The 15,019-nt window shown below is 47.2% G+C and overlaps 1 protein-coding gene across 1 annotated transcript in view; it reads left to right on the top strand.

The window, feature by feature from the left end:
• Window positions 1-3,652: 3,652 nt before the first annotated feature.
• The window catches only part of CRIM1 (cysteine rich transmembrane BMP regulator 1), a 772,316-nt gene continuing 760,949 nt past the window's right edge, over window positions 3,653-15,019 (top strand). The window contains exon 1 of the mRNA XM_040429546.1: window positions 3,653-4,459. Coding sequence (XP_040285480.1) covers window positions 4,147-4,459 — 313 coding nt within the window. The 5' untranslated portion in view covers window positions 3,653-4,146. The remainder of the gene's footprint in view (window positions 4,460-15,019) is intronic.

Below are 15,019 nucleotides of genomic sequence, written 5' to 3'. Positions count from 1 at the left end.
CTGTCAAATAGCGGATGACAATGGCACCAGATGGAGCTTTATGGGGTTTCTGTCAAGGTGTCCTGTTTCCTTTCTGATCGCTTCAGAATCATAAAGTGTGAACAGTATGGGCAGCATGCAGAGATGTAGCAGTGCCAGGTTTGTTAATGCACATGTTGGAGAACAGAGGCTTGAGACTGGAGGCCTCCAGTGCTGAATGTGTAAGAATCGGCATGGAACCAGAACACTAAAATTGCCATATTTGGTAAATGTCGGACATTGCCGGTGCCGGGCAGATCCAGTTCACAATAATGGGGTGCACTGGGTTTCTGGCATGAATACTGGTAATCTGCCAGATGCAAAACCATTGTATGCAGCGGTATTTATCTGGCACAATGCCGGTATACATGCCAAAAACCAGGCATAACCCAGATATGGCAGTTCTGGCATGTGCACAAGACCCCACCTATCGTGTGCCATTTACAGTACTGGTATCTTCTTATGTGCCAGAGGGGTCTCCCAAACACCAGACAGAGGCACGACTGTTACCTCTGTGCCTCCTATAGCTATGCCCCTATGCAATAGCTAAGAGCAGGTATGTTGTTGGAATTTAAAAGGGTATTTTAGGTTATCCCACTGCACGGACCACCGTTCTTGTCATTGGCAGTGGTCCCAGCAGTAGGACCCGCACCAACCTAATAGTTATCCTTAATGTAAATGGAATACCCCTTTAAAGGGAACCTGCCACCATGAAATGCAGTGCAATCTGCATGTGACATATTATAGAGCAGGAGCTTAGCAGATTGACATACGGTTGTATGGGAAAAGATTCAGTACAACTTCCGGACTTCAGAACCCAAAACGAGCTGATGCCAGCACAGGGAAGGAACACTTTACCGGCACTGCGCATGCGCGAGCTCTCGCATCGCCAGATTACGCTAATCTAACTGTGAGCAAGCAGGAGATTCGGAGGACGCAGGCGGTGCTGGGCTCCTTAACAGGGGGGCGTGGCTGGGCTCCAAGGTTCGTACAGCCCCCTGGGCACCTTACCAGGCTCATTTACATATCTATAAAATAATTTTTCAAACACAATAAAAGCACACAGCCCTATAGGACAGGTATATTGCGGACATGCTAGCGGCGATCTAGCCGTGCATGTCCGCAGCTCTATAACCTAAAACGAGGTAACAGAATCCCTTTAAATACAAGTTAGGCTGAATCTATTCCCATAAAACTGTACATGAATCTGCTCAGCTCCTCCTGCTCTATAGCAAGCTGCCTGCAGCTCAAGCATCAAGTTCAATGTGACAGGTTCCCTTTAAGGGTACGACCACATGGTGCGGTCATGTCTTACAGGCCACAGATGGCTCTTGTTAAACTAATGAAGACTGCACTGTTTAGTCGCTCTGCAATGTGAACGGTCGTACCGAGCGGCCATTAACAATGCAGGCTGACTAAACAGTGCACTCTTCATTCGTTTATGAGAGCCAGCTGCTGCCCTCGCAGCCGCACGGTACTCGAGCTCAGCGCAGCCGTGACAAGACAGTGCCATGCGGTCGTACCCTTAGGGTTCATGCACTCGAATGTATTTTCTTTCCGTGTCTGTATTTTTTGCGGACTGTATGCGGAACCATTCATTTCAAAGGGTCCGCAAAAAAAAAAAGGAAGCGTGTTTCGTTTCCATATGTCCGTTCCGCAAAAGAATAGAACATGTCCTATCATTGGCCGCATTATGGACAAGGATAGGACTGTTCAATTAGGGGCCTGCTGTTCCGTTCCGCAAAATACGGAATGCACATGGACGTCATCCGTACTTTTTGCAGACCGCAAAATACATACGGTCGTGCGCATGAACCCTTAGGCTACAGTAAGACTCAAGTGCGTCACATGCCACACGCGACTTACATTAAAGTCAATGGAATCCGTCCAGTCTGGAATTTTGTGACTTTTGCATGGCAGGAGGAATTGTGACACCACTGACAAGCATTAGGCTGGGGCTACACGACAACATTTGTTGTGTGACATATTTTATAATGCTAGTCTATGGTGTCGCACTGCGACATGCTGTGACAGTGACACGACAGTCACAAAAACCTCCATCCAAGATGGATTTTTGTGCGACTATTGTATTGTGGTGTGACACTATAGATGACATTCGTGCTACATGAATATTGCATGACACGTCGCTGTGTACTTGTACCCTATATGTCAGGTGACACATGTCGCTGTGTACTTGTACCCTATATGTCGGGTGACACATGTCGCTGTGTACTTGTCTCTATATGTCAGGTGACACATGTCGCTGTGTACTTGTACCCTATATGTCGGGTGACATGTCGCTGTGTACTTGTACCCTATATGTCGGGTGACATGTCGCTGTGTACTTGTACCCTATATGTCAGGTGACACATGTCGCTGTGTACTTGTACCCTATATGTCGGGTGACATGTCGCTGTGTACTTGTACCCTATATGTCAGGTGACACATGTCGCTGTGTACTTGTACCCTATATGTCGGGTGACACATGTCGCTGTGTACTTGTCTCTATATGTCAGGTGACACACGTCGCTGTGTACTTGTACCCTATATGTCAGGTGACACATGTCGCTGTGTACTTGTACCCTATATGTCAGGTGACACATGTCGCTGTGTACTTGTACCCTATATGTCGGGTGACATGTCGCTGTGTACTTGTACCCTATATGTCGGGTGACATGTCGCTGTGTACTTGTACCCTATATGTCGGGTGACACATGTCACTGTGTACTTGTACCCTATATGTCGGGTGACATGTCGCTGTGTACTTGTACCCTATATGTCGGGTGACACATGTCGCTGTGTACTTGTCTCTATATGTCAGGTGACACATGTCGCTGTGTACTTGTACCCTATATGTCGGGTAACATGTCGCTGTATACTTGTACCCTATATGTCAGGTGACACATGTCGCTGTGTACTTGTACCCTATATGTCGAGTGACATGTCGCTGTGTACTTGTACCCTATATGTCGGGTGACATGTCGCTGTGTACTTGTACCCTATATGTCGGGTGACATGTCACTGTGTATTTGTACCCTATACGTCGGGTGACACGTCGCTGTGTACTTGTACCCTATATGTCGGGTGACACATGTCGCTGTGTACTTGTACCCTATACGTCGGGTGACACATGTCGCTGTGTACTTGTACCCTATATGTCGGGTGAAACAGGTCACTGTGTACTTGTACCCTATATGTCACTGTGTAGCTCTAGCCATAGATGGATGTTGCAGGAGTTTTATGTGGCCATGTAGCCCCTGCCTAAACCCAGCCAGGCGCCCTGCAGAACCTGAGGCTGTGAACCTGTCCATTCCCATTGTCATGTCCGGGACAGCGGCAGAGTTTTATTCCTTACTTGGTGACTAGGGACACAAATGACACGTGTCAGCGCCATAAAACGGCCGCAGTTACGTGTGAACAGCCCCCGAATGGTTTTCCATGAGGTACCACAAATGACGCAGTGACATAACGTCCTGACAGGACCAGTGTGGATGCGGCCGCACATCCCGCAGTGAGCAGCACCGCGCTCACACCTCAGCCCGTCGTCCATATGAGGAATCTCGGGGCGGTCCAGCACAATGGCGCACTTTCCAATGAGAGCAAGGAACGCGACCGGGGGAGTTGTCTGCATTGTGACGCCGCCATGAGGGAGGAGGAAGCGTGAGCAGCTCGGGCTGCGTTCTCTACGAGAGAGCGATAAACAAGAGAGGGGAGAAAAGTAACGACTGTGTGAGAGATAGAAGACGAGAGGAGCATGACAGGCGGCCGGCACTGAGCTGACAGGGGCGCCCGGAGCTGTGACGGACGAGCAGCCTCCGCCTGTGAGGGGGGCAGAAAGGCGCCTTGCTGGAAGGTGGATTTGTGCACATTGGAACCGGGGGAAGTTTTCTGTGAGGGACGTGGAGAAGTTTCCGTGGAAGTGACAACTCTGAGGAAAGTTCTCTCCTGTACATGTTAGCGGGGGCGGCTGCGGTCGCGTCACTGAGCTGACAGGAATATGTGGCGCACAGCGGGCTCCCCGGTCTGATCCGCGTGCCCGTGTGAGGAAACTTTCCGCAGGTGATTGCCGAGCCTCCGTCTTGGGATATTCTGACAGTCGGGTGGCATTGCGTGCGACAAGGAGGAAGGATGCACCTGGCGGGCGGGAAGTCGCTGCGTCTTTGGCACCTGGTGCTGGCGGCTTTGTCGCTGCTGCCTGCCTCCAGCCGGGCATTGGTCTGTTTACCCTGCGATGAATCCAAATGCGAGGAGCCCAAGAACTGCCCTGGGAGTATCGTTTTGGGCATCTGCGGCTGCTGCTTCATGTGCGCCCGGCAGAAGAACGAGAGCTGCGGGGGAGTCTACGGGCTGCACGGAGCCTGCGACAGGGGGCTGCGCTGTGTCATCCGCCCCCCGCTCAATGGCGACTCCATCACGGAGTACGAGGTGGGGGTCTGTGAAGGTGAGAGCCGGGGGTACCCCCCTCATGATTAAACCTTTCCTAGGCAGGCGGCGGAACTTTCTGCTGAGGCAGCCTCTGTGACCTGACGGATCTCACTGTGATGGCGGAGGTGTCATCAGTGCACATCCTGGGCCTGATGAGAAGCTGTGCCAGGCGGGGATGCTGATGATGGCATCCACCTGAATGGCAAGTGGTGTCTGGAGTGAAAGGGGCACATGCAGCAGAGTTGAGTTTGTCTGTTAGCTCTTTGGAGCCACCCAGCACTATGTGATCAGTTGCTGGCAGTCCTAGGTAAAACCTGAGGCAACACATGGCAAATAAAGTAATCTGTGGTATGTGCCGTGTCACCTACCTGTGGGAAAGCGTCCCCTGCCATGTTGTGCTGGTATTAGTAGATGGGTGATGTGTGTGGGAGCAGGGCAGATCAGCCCACAGGAGACTATAGGGGGTTACCTGTATACTTACATTACATGGATATACACACGTGTAGTATGTAGGGATATTCATGTATGTGTGCTGGTTGCCATGACATCAGTAGCATTCGTCGTAAAATTCATGTGGATTATGATTTCCTATTGAAATCTGTGGAGAAACTGGGCTTCACAAAGCGGTCGCAACACACTGGGAGAGATTTATCAAAACTGGTGTAAAGTAGAACTGGCTTAGTTGCCCATAGTAAAAAAATTTGATGGATCCTTTCATTTTCAAAGAAGCTCTGAAAAATGATTGGTTGCTATGGGCAACTAAGCCAGTTCTACTTTACACCAGTTTTGATAAATCTCCCCCCTTGTGTTTTCCTTAGCAGAACAAAAAAAATAAATAAAAAAAGATCCATTCACATGGCAGAAATTACCAACGACATTTTGGCGCAAATTCCGCACCGTACTTCCACCGCTAGCTGCGTGGTGTCCCCCCAGTCTTAGTGCGGCCAGCGATTTTAAAGCTGCGACCGCACCAAGAAAGGACCTGTGCCGGCGCTGTGGCACATGCACTATATTGACATAGTACAGCCCAGTGTATGACATTAGAGACCTCTCCGGTACACGTATATAGCAGGCATCACCGGGCTCACATCTAAGGTCCTTTGGACTCCGTGCAGATGTTGGATTTGAACCTAGGACCCCAGTGCTGCCCACTTTGCTTTTATTGACTATGTGGAAATTGATTTGCCGTGCCACTTTTGAGATTCGCAGCATGCCAATTGTGTGTATTATTGTGCAGATTAATTCTTCGCAATACAGGGGCGATATCAGCGGCAAAACTGCACCAAATCCACAACAAAAAATGTATAACACATGTGCGAATTTGGTTCAGAAGTCCACCCAGAATCCTGTGCCCATTTTCGGATTGTTAACCTGTACCCATTGGAGCTGTTCACACAGTTTTTTTTCCATGTAATTTTTGAGCGGACAGCTGCGCCAACATTTTGCAGAAATCCTGCCGCCAGCCGTGTCCTTTCTGCCTCCAGTGGAAGGCAGCGCTGTGGTGCAAAGGACACGTCCCTTCTCGGTGTGGCTTTAAGGCTATCTTCAGGGAGGCAGAAACCAGCAAGAAAACCCTGTGGCCGCAGGTGTGAACGCCCCCTTAGGGCAGACGCCTAGGGATACACAAGGAACTATTTAGGATGTGGAGTCTTGACCAGCACCTAATGACTTATAAAATGAGGCGCAATCCGGCTGATTGAATTGATTAAGAAGCCCTTATGCTGGGAGTACCTCCTATGAAAGTAAAGCCTCATGCAGACGGTCCGCGAGATACCGCACTGGCATTGCAGGAGCGCACGGCGTCATTGGTTGCTATGACGCCGTGCGCTCCTGCAATGCCAGTCCGGTATCTCACGGACGTCTGCATGAGGCTTAATTGTGGCTGATGCCAGGCAGGACCAGAAGCCAGTCCGTGGCTGTTATCTTCTCTCTATCCACTCTTATGAAGTCCACCGGCCGCACAGAAGCTGCTTCATTAAAGGTTACTTCTCATCTATTTCACAATTGAATATCCATCCTTGCCGCTTTCTGTTCAGTGCTCGTCTGCTGTTTGCGCCCAGGGAATAGAAATCGATCCACCAGTTCTGAGGAGCCTGTTACCGAGCTGGCTTCTCCGGATAAAAACTTTGAATGCCCCCCTTCCCCCCCCGACGCGATGGGTGGAAATAATCCAGCGAAGGCCACTTGAGCAGTGGTGAAAGGTAACGCTGCGTGCTCCGTATTGCATGGAACGCTGTCGTTCTGCACGTCAGGCTATTCACACATTACGATTCCCATTCATTGCCTGGTTTATAAAATTATAAAGAAATGCTGTGTACGGTAATGGCTCTGCTGATGATACAAGATCTAACCCCCTGGAAGAATAGTGCTGCCAGATTTCGGTTAATGGCACATACCGGGCTCCATGCACAGACTGCAAAGATTAGCTCTTCCCGAAGAAAGGAAGGAGGAATTGCTTTGATACCATCTATCTAAAGTGATTCCATTTCAAGGCCTCCGTGTCTTGTATTTTAGTAGGAAAAGGTCTCCTGAGGCTCCTGTAAGTCACCGGCAGATGTTTAATGCTGATTTTCGCTGCCTTCATCCCTACTCTCCTGTCAGATTTAAGTCCATCGCAAGAACAGGATACATGCTGAATATCATTTACTGCTCCGCAACAAAGAGCCTAAGGTCACCGCACTGCCCGTAAATGGCCTCCTCTGCTTTCAGCCCTCTCTACTTGACCAGCTTGTAGAAATCATTTTTAACACGCTCATGTTACTAATACTAATCACCATTGACAGTCATATTAAATGAGAAGGAGGAAAGGGTTAAACATATCTGGGGCCTCTGTTTAGGGACCCATCCGCCAGACCGTATTTTTGGCCCGCATCCGATTGGATTGGATGGCTGGATGCAGACCCACGTGGACAGCACACCCATCCGCGTCAGTATATCCATTCCGCAGGCCTACAGAAAAAACAGAACATGTCCTATCCCTGTCCACTTTGCGGACAAGAATAGGCATTTTTACCATGGGTCCGCAAAAAGACAGCTGCAACATGGATGCCATCCGTATTTTTTGTGGCGCTGTGTTTTGCGGACCGCCAAATACATACGGTCGTGTGAATGCATCCTAACATGGGTAGTCAGGACTTGTCCTAGATCATTTAAAAATTTCAGGCAAGCGCCCAAATGGTCTAAAATAAGTACCCTTAGCTCAGTCTCTAGCGCCATTCTCTGTCCCGCCAGTCCTCGTGCCGCTGCTGGTTGACATGCTGCTGCGGTGAAGTTTCGGTATGCGGCATGTGACCACTGCAGCCAAACACGGTCTCATCCGGTGTAAATTGACCTGTGGCATGGATTGAAATCTGCAGCATGTTAATATATGCTGCGGATCTCCACCGTGGATTACACCTTCTACAACAGAGAGGGTGACGTCCACAGCCATTTCTGGGTTTGCTGCGGTTTTTACTGTGGATCCGTGGCTAAATCCGCAGTGAACTTTTCCATAGTATTTTATGTCCTGTGTGGACCTACCCTTTGGCCACAGCCGTATGGAGACTTTTTGCAGCTCCACTGATTGATTTTTACTATAAAGTGACAGCTGCAGGTCCCAAGAACGTCACATTTTATTGCTTTTGTAGTCACGTTGTAATGTGAGTTAAAATCAATCAGACGTCCTACATAGCCTAGGCCTTAAAGGGGTTTTCCTGGAATACATAATTTCTAACAGGTGCCGTCAGCTCCCCACCACTCCGGTCCTCCTCTCTGGCCCCAGCATCTCCATATTCCGGTCCGGGATTTGTTTTCTTTCTTCCCGCCGTGGTCACCTGATCTTCTTCAGCGGTCACGTGTCTCTTGTGGGACTGCAATATTGACTGTTACCTTTTAAAATGTCATTTTAAAATTTGGTCACTTTCAGCCTTCTTTTGCACCTGGTGGTGTTGGGTAATTTCAGCAGAATTGATGCCATTTTGTGCAGGGTATGTATGGTAGGGACCCAGCGGTCAGAACACCATCCGTGATGTCCTCAGGGCTGGCTCCACCATTCCCTACTGATCATGCATGGTCTCATCATGGTTGTGCTCAGTAACCTGTAAAGCTCCTTCATGCTGTGCATTAGACAAGGGGTCGGTAGGAAGATAGAGGGGTGTAGGCGGAGGAACAAAACTGGCACATGGGGGTAGAATGGGTGGAATAGTGGACTAGACAGGAAGAGTAATAGAAAGAAATGGTCATCTCCTCTGGTGTGTGCACAGGATCATTGGCACCAGTGAAACGGAAATGGTAAAAGGGTGTTCCGGTTGTTAAGTTAAGTTATCCCCTATTCAGTGGCTAGGGGATAACTATTAGACTGGTTGGGTCCTACCAGTAAGATTCCCACCATCACGAGAATGGGTACTCCAGACCCCTTGGAGCACCTCAAAATGAATGGTCAGGCATGTACTGGTGCTCCATTGATCTCTATGGGAGTTCTGGAAATAGCTGAGCGCTGTACCCGGCTGTCTGCTGTAAAGATGAATGGAGCAGTATTGTAAAAGCACGACCTGCCGCTACATTAATTTCAGGACACTCCGGGGTGTACAGGGTACCTGTTCTGGTGATTGGTCCCAGCAAAAAGACCCCCCCTCCCCCAATCTGATAGTTTTAAAAAACGGAATACCACTTTTATATTCACATATGAAAATTGCAACAGGTCCATAATGATCCATCTATGAAGTCGGTCCGAGGGAAGCGTATACAGCTGATGTGTTTCAGACTTTAGTCTCGGTCTACACAGCGCTCTCCCCCATTCACGTTCATTCTGCTGCCATACACCGTACAGTAGCTTCACAATGCTGCAGTCATTGGCTTGTGACAGCGTTCCTGCTGAAGTCGTCATTGGAAGGCTTTGTGCGGCACATCCAGAGCGCTCCTTATAGCGGCACAATTACTGTTTCGTTTTAGTTTTATTGATTGGTTTCTTTGAGCTTGTAGCTACCCAAAACCCCACATCCATTTTCCGCATGTAAAAAAGCAACTGCCCCCTGAAACGTAACAAGTGGCTGCTGTACTTTTCTTCACATCTCGTCACTGTATACTGAAGAGACTGTCTACAAGATCCTTACACCTCAGTGAAAGAAAGTTCCTTCAGAAATAGTAACAAAGCTATGGAAGTCTGTCTCTTAGGGATTAGAAGGCTCTGGTACTCTATTTAACCAGTCTACATGTCCAGGACTTGGAACAGCTATAAATCTTTATTGGCATGAGCAGCCCAAGGGAACGGCAGCTACTGTCCAGAAAGCTTGGGCGGCACTTTAGGCCTGCTTAGCCTCGGGCACGGTTAATAAGCACGACACAGCAGTCAGACATGGTGATGGTATCTTGACATAATATGGGTGGTGTCTTGCCTTAGGGTGAAAGATGGTCACACCATTTATATAGTTTATGGCAGGCATCCTCAAACTGCGGCCCTCCAGCTTTTGTAAAACTACAACTCCCACAATGCCCTGCTGTAGGCTGATACCTGTAGGCTGTTCGGGCATGCTGGGAGTTGTAGTTTTGCAACAGCTGGAGGGCCGCAGTTTGAGGATGCCTGGTTTATGGTGTCTCTTAGGTTTTGTGAGAATTAATTTTCATTGTATTCACTGTATATATGGACTTTAAGACTGCCTATAACCTTCATGTCCCTTTGCTACCCCCTTGTAATGACAATTATGGAGCATCTATTCTTATGCCTCTGCGTTGTGCCAGTCCTGTATTATTCCTTTTAGAATATGAATGCGTTACTAGCAGTTGGGGGTTTTCCCCTGCCCAGTCTGACACTAATCAATCAGTGCTGCCAGTGTCAGACTGTGCAAGGACCCCCCCTCCCCAACTAGTAACACCCATCTGGGCCATCATTGCAAACTGCTAGTCATGCATGCATAACTCCTAGCTCTCCCGTTCCCCCCCTCACCTGGACACAGGCCTCTCACCCAGTTAAGCCAGTGCTCTCTGCTCTGCACTGATGAGGGGCAATCACCCCCCGAAACAGCTGTCTGCAGATGAGGTGCTGGCTTATTTAATATCCAAGTCATGTCTCAAGGCTTATTTTGAGAGCTGAACACTGACTTATAGGATAGCTGCCTTACATCTGGTGGCATTAGAGGCAGAGCTTGTTAAGAGCTCATTTGGATAACTTTAGCTGAAATAATTAAGGAATGGCTTTACTTCCTTGTCCTCTTACCACACTATAATAGAAAATGCCTAATCTTGTCCGCAATTGCAGACAAGAATAGGACATGTTCTATATTTTTTTGGGGCGGAAGTGCGGATCCGCAAATGCGGATGCAGACAGCACATTCCGGCCCCATTAAAAATGAATGGGTCTGCACCCGTTCTGCAAAATTGCGGAACGGATGCGGACCCATTTTGCGGACATGTGAATGGACCCTTAATCAAGCAATAGTTGGTATAGAGCTAGAGAAATGTGTCTGTCCCCTGTCCACACTAGTCATCCAGCCTGAGATGCATCTGATGCAGGTCTACATCTCGCTATCTATAGGATGGTTTACATGCACCACGTTTCTATATTCGGTTATTCTTAAAGGAGTTTTCTGGGATTTTAATATTGATGACCTATCCTCAGGATAGGTCATCAATATCCGATCGGTAGGGATCTGACACCCCCGCCCCCCCCCCCCCCGCTGGTAGACGAGAAGGCACTTGTGAGCGCAGCCTTCCCTTTTTTGTTTTCCTGCTCGCCATCAATGTCCTATGGGTGTAATTACAAGAAGCCGTCCCATTCACTTCAAGTGTATAGGAATGAGCCGTCCCATAGAAGTGAATGGGACGGCTTCCTGTAATTACACTGATGTGACTTGGATGGCGAGCAGGTAAACAATGAAGGGAAGACTGCGCTGGCACGGCACTGATTGGTAGTGGTGCTGGGTGTCGGACCCCTGCTGATCTGATATTGATGACCTATCCTGAGGATAGGTGATAAATATCAAAATCCCTGAAACCCCTTTCAGACGATGGTTAATGGTTTATATATCGTACTGAATAATTGCGGCATTAAACCATTTGAAAATCATATAGCAGCTTTGTAAAGAATGGTGGCTCTTTTTTACCATGCAGTGGTTAATTAAACAGCAGCTAATACATAAGTGTAGAAACCTGTGAGCCGTACAGCTTTACAGCATTAGCCATCAGAGGGGGTTTGGTGCCTGTGGTGAAAATTAGCAGTGGTGGTACTGCCATTTGTGTATGGTCTAATGCAGCAGAGCTGTAGTCCTCGCAATCAGAACGATTCCTTTTTGCTGCTGATTTACAGCTCTTATGATTCAGGCTTCTAAAAGTGGAAATGTGTGTGTAATGGCGGGTGAGCTCTTAGGCACCTGTTATCAATGCACAGAGATATTATTCAGTCCACTTTCATCAAAATGTTATACTCGGTCGGTCATTATATGCACATAATTGAGCAGGTAGCACAATTTCACGCACGGTACCTCTCCCCTCTCCTACCCAAAAAACCTGCATATTCAGACAGAGAAAAGGAACATGTATTTTGCTTTGTTTCATTTTAATACTTGGTTTAAGCCTCATGCACACGAACGTATTTTCTTTTTTTATTTCTGTGTCCATTCATTTTTTATTTTTTTTTTGCGGACCGTATGCGGAACCATTTATTTCAAAGGGTTCGCCAAAAAATAAAATAAAAATGAAGTTACCCCGTGTGCAAAAAAAAATAGAACATGTCCTATTATTGTCCGCATTACAGATAAGGATAGGACTGTTGTATTAGGGGCCAGCTGTTCCGTTCTGCAAAATACGGAATGCACACAGACGTCATCCGCAAAATACATACGGTTGTGTGCATGAGGCTTTAGGCTCCAGTGGCTGGAATCTACATGAGCACATGGAGGCTGTACGCAGTTACTGCATCATCATGTGCTTCCCTGTGGTGCTCAGCATAGCGTCATATTACTGGATTATTCTCAACTAGAAGTACTATGAATACTGATGAAACATACAACACTTTCTTTTGTTGCATTTATAGGAACCTGACGGTAAAAGCAGTGTGATAGCGGAGGCATATGAAGGGTACGGTAGGGCCCTATAGTCTACATGCTCTGCATTGCATCACAATTCAAGTCACACAAAGGCAGCGCGGACTTCCCGGGAACATATTGTCACTCTGCCTTTGACTTTGACGTTCAGGGGTATTTTGGTTCTAACGAGTTATTCCTAATCCAAAGAATAGGGATAACTATCAGATCAGTGGAGGTCCTGTCACTCCCATAGAAATGAAAGGAGCGGCAGGATGCTTTTCTGACCATCCGCTTCGTCCATTTAAGGGGGGCTCCACAGGATATGGGGTCTAGCGGAAGGACTCCCCTGATCTAATAGTTATCCTCTATCTTGTGGATAGGGGATAACTTGTTATAACCGGAGTGCCCCTTTAATCAAAAGAAACAGTATATACCACCAGTGTCACCGAGAAGACCAGGCTGGTGGTGGCTGCTAGGCACAGATATCGCCGGAGGCAGATACTGTGACACTGAAATTGCAGCTTCCTTCAGCATACTCTAGATCAGGGATCAGCAACCTTCGGCACTCCAGCTGTTGTGAAACTACAACTCCCAGCATGCTCTATTCATTTCTATGAGAGTTCTGAGAAGAGCAGAGCAAGTATGCATGCTGGGAGTTGTAGTTTCACAACACCTGGAGTGCCAGAGGTTGCCTACCCCTGCTCTAGATCTTCCCATTTTTGACCAGAACTCTATTGCGCCCTAGTTATTTTACTGATCATATAGAAATCTGAAGACATTTACGCCCTTGTAATTAAAATTTTTAATTTTTGTTGCATTTTAGAACTTGACTACTCTACCACAGCATGAAATAGTAATTCTCGCACACTTTTATCTCTGCATGCAGCTTAAGGTATTGATGTGTTCAGTCTAGTGTATTACTTGCCTCCAATGAGCCTTGGTGTTTGAGCCTCTGATTCTCAAAAACCGTGGCAAAATCACATTGAACAGACTGTAAATACATCTGGCTGCATCCATAACACCCTAGAGAAAACACCCTTCCAACCGTAAAGTGAAGGGAAGGCTTCTCAGGCCTCATTTTCTGCTACCTCTATGGAAGTTCAGACGTACTGCCGCCAGAGATGTTGGTACCTGAATGTTGAAGTGGAGTTTTAAAAGGGTTTCCCAAGATTTTTATACTCATGACCTATCCTGAGGATAGATCATAAGTATTTGATAGGTGGGGGTCCGACAACTGGAACCCCTGCTGATCAGCTGTTTGAGAAGGCACCGGAGGTCCAGTGAGCACTGCAGCCTTCTCGCAGCTTACCAAGCGCATTGCCGTACATTGTATAGCGGCTGTGCTTGGTATCGGGCTCAGCCCCATTCACGCCCCACGCAGAGAGAGATCCAGTGCCTTCTGAAACAGCTAATTGGCTCGGGTCCTGGGTGTCAAACCCCCACCGATCAGATACTGATGACCTATCGAGGATAGTATGAAAATCTCAGAAAACCCCTTTAAAGAGGCTCTGTCAGCAGGATCAACCCTATTAAATCAGATATACTGACTGGTAGGGCTCATTATGCTGATTAAAACTATTAGTGTTGAGGGAACTTGTGTTTTAAGTTCGGTGTCTAAAGTTCGAGTTCAGGTTATCTAAGTATCCCGTTATGGATTCTAAATTCCGTTATGGTCCATGGTAGCGGAATCCATAACGGGATACTTCGATAACCCGAACTTTAGACGCCGAACTTAAAACACAAGTTCGCTCAACACTAAAAACTATACCTTTCTTTTGAGCACTAGGAGATGGGGGTAAATTGTCTAAGCTCTTCTTTGCAACACCCCCCCCCCCTCCCATTGATTGACAAGGCTAGACATCAGGCTGAGGGCAGAGCTGTGTGCTAGCATGTACATATCATATACACTATGTACTATAGCTTGACCACACTGAGATCTGCTCAGAAAGCTAATCTACATAATACTGCTTTATTCACAAGCACAATATATGATTATAAAGACACCAGTAACGTGCATTAGCTTATAAGCATAGAGAAAACCTATATCTCTATATGGAAATGTTATAGCTTAGTGGTATAGTGGTCTACCATGCATGACATGTAGAGATCGTAGGTTCAAATCCCAGAATCCCTCTTATTCAAAACCATATCAAAAGGCTATACCAACCTTCGGCACTTCAGCTGTTGTGAAACTAGAATTTCCAGCATGATCCATTCATAGTTCTGAGAAGAGCAGAGCAAGTTTGCATGCTGGGAATTGTAGTTTCACAACAGCTGGAGTGCCGAAGGTTGCCTACCTCTGGGCTATACTATAATACACTGCTCAAAAAAATAAAGGGAACACCAAAATAACACATCCTAGATCTGAATTAATTAAATATTCTTCTGAAATACTTTGTTCTTTACATAGTTGAATGTGCTGACAACAAAATCACAAGAAATAAAAATAAAAATGGAAATCAAATTCTTTAACCCATGGAGGTCTGGATTTGGAGTCACCCTCAAAACTAAAGTGGAAAAACACACTACAGGCTGATCCAACTTTGATGTAATGTCCTTAAAACAAGTCAAAATGAGGC

The sequence above is a fragment of the Bufo bufo genome, chromosome 4 (assembly GCF_905171765.1).
Source record: "Bufo bufo chromosome 4, aBufBuf1.1, whole genome shotgun sequence".
Classification (NCBI taxonomy): Eukaryota; Metazoa; Chordata; class Amphibia; order Anura; family Bufonidae; genus Bufo; species Bufo bufo.
Note: the sequence above shows the minus strand (reverse complement) of the source record. Positions and strands in the feature narration are given on the sequence as shown.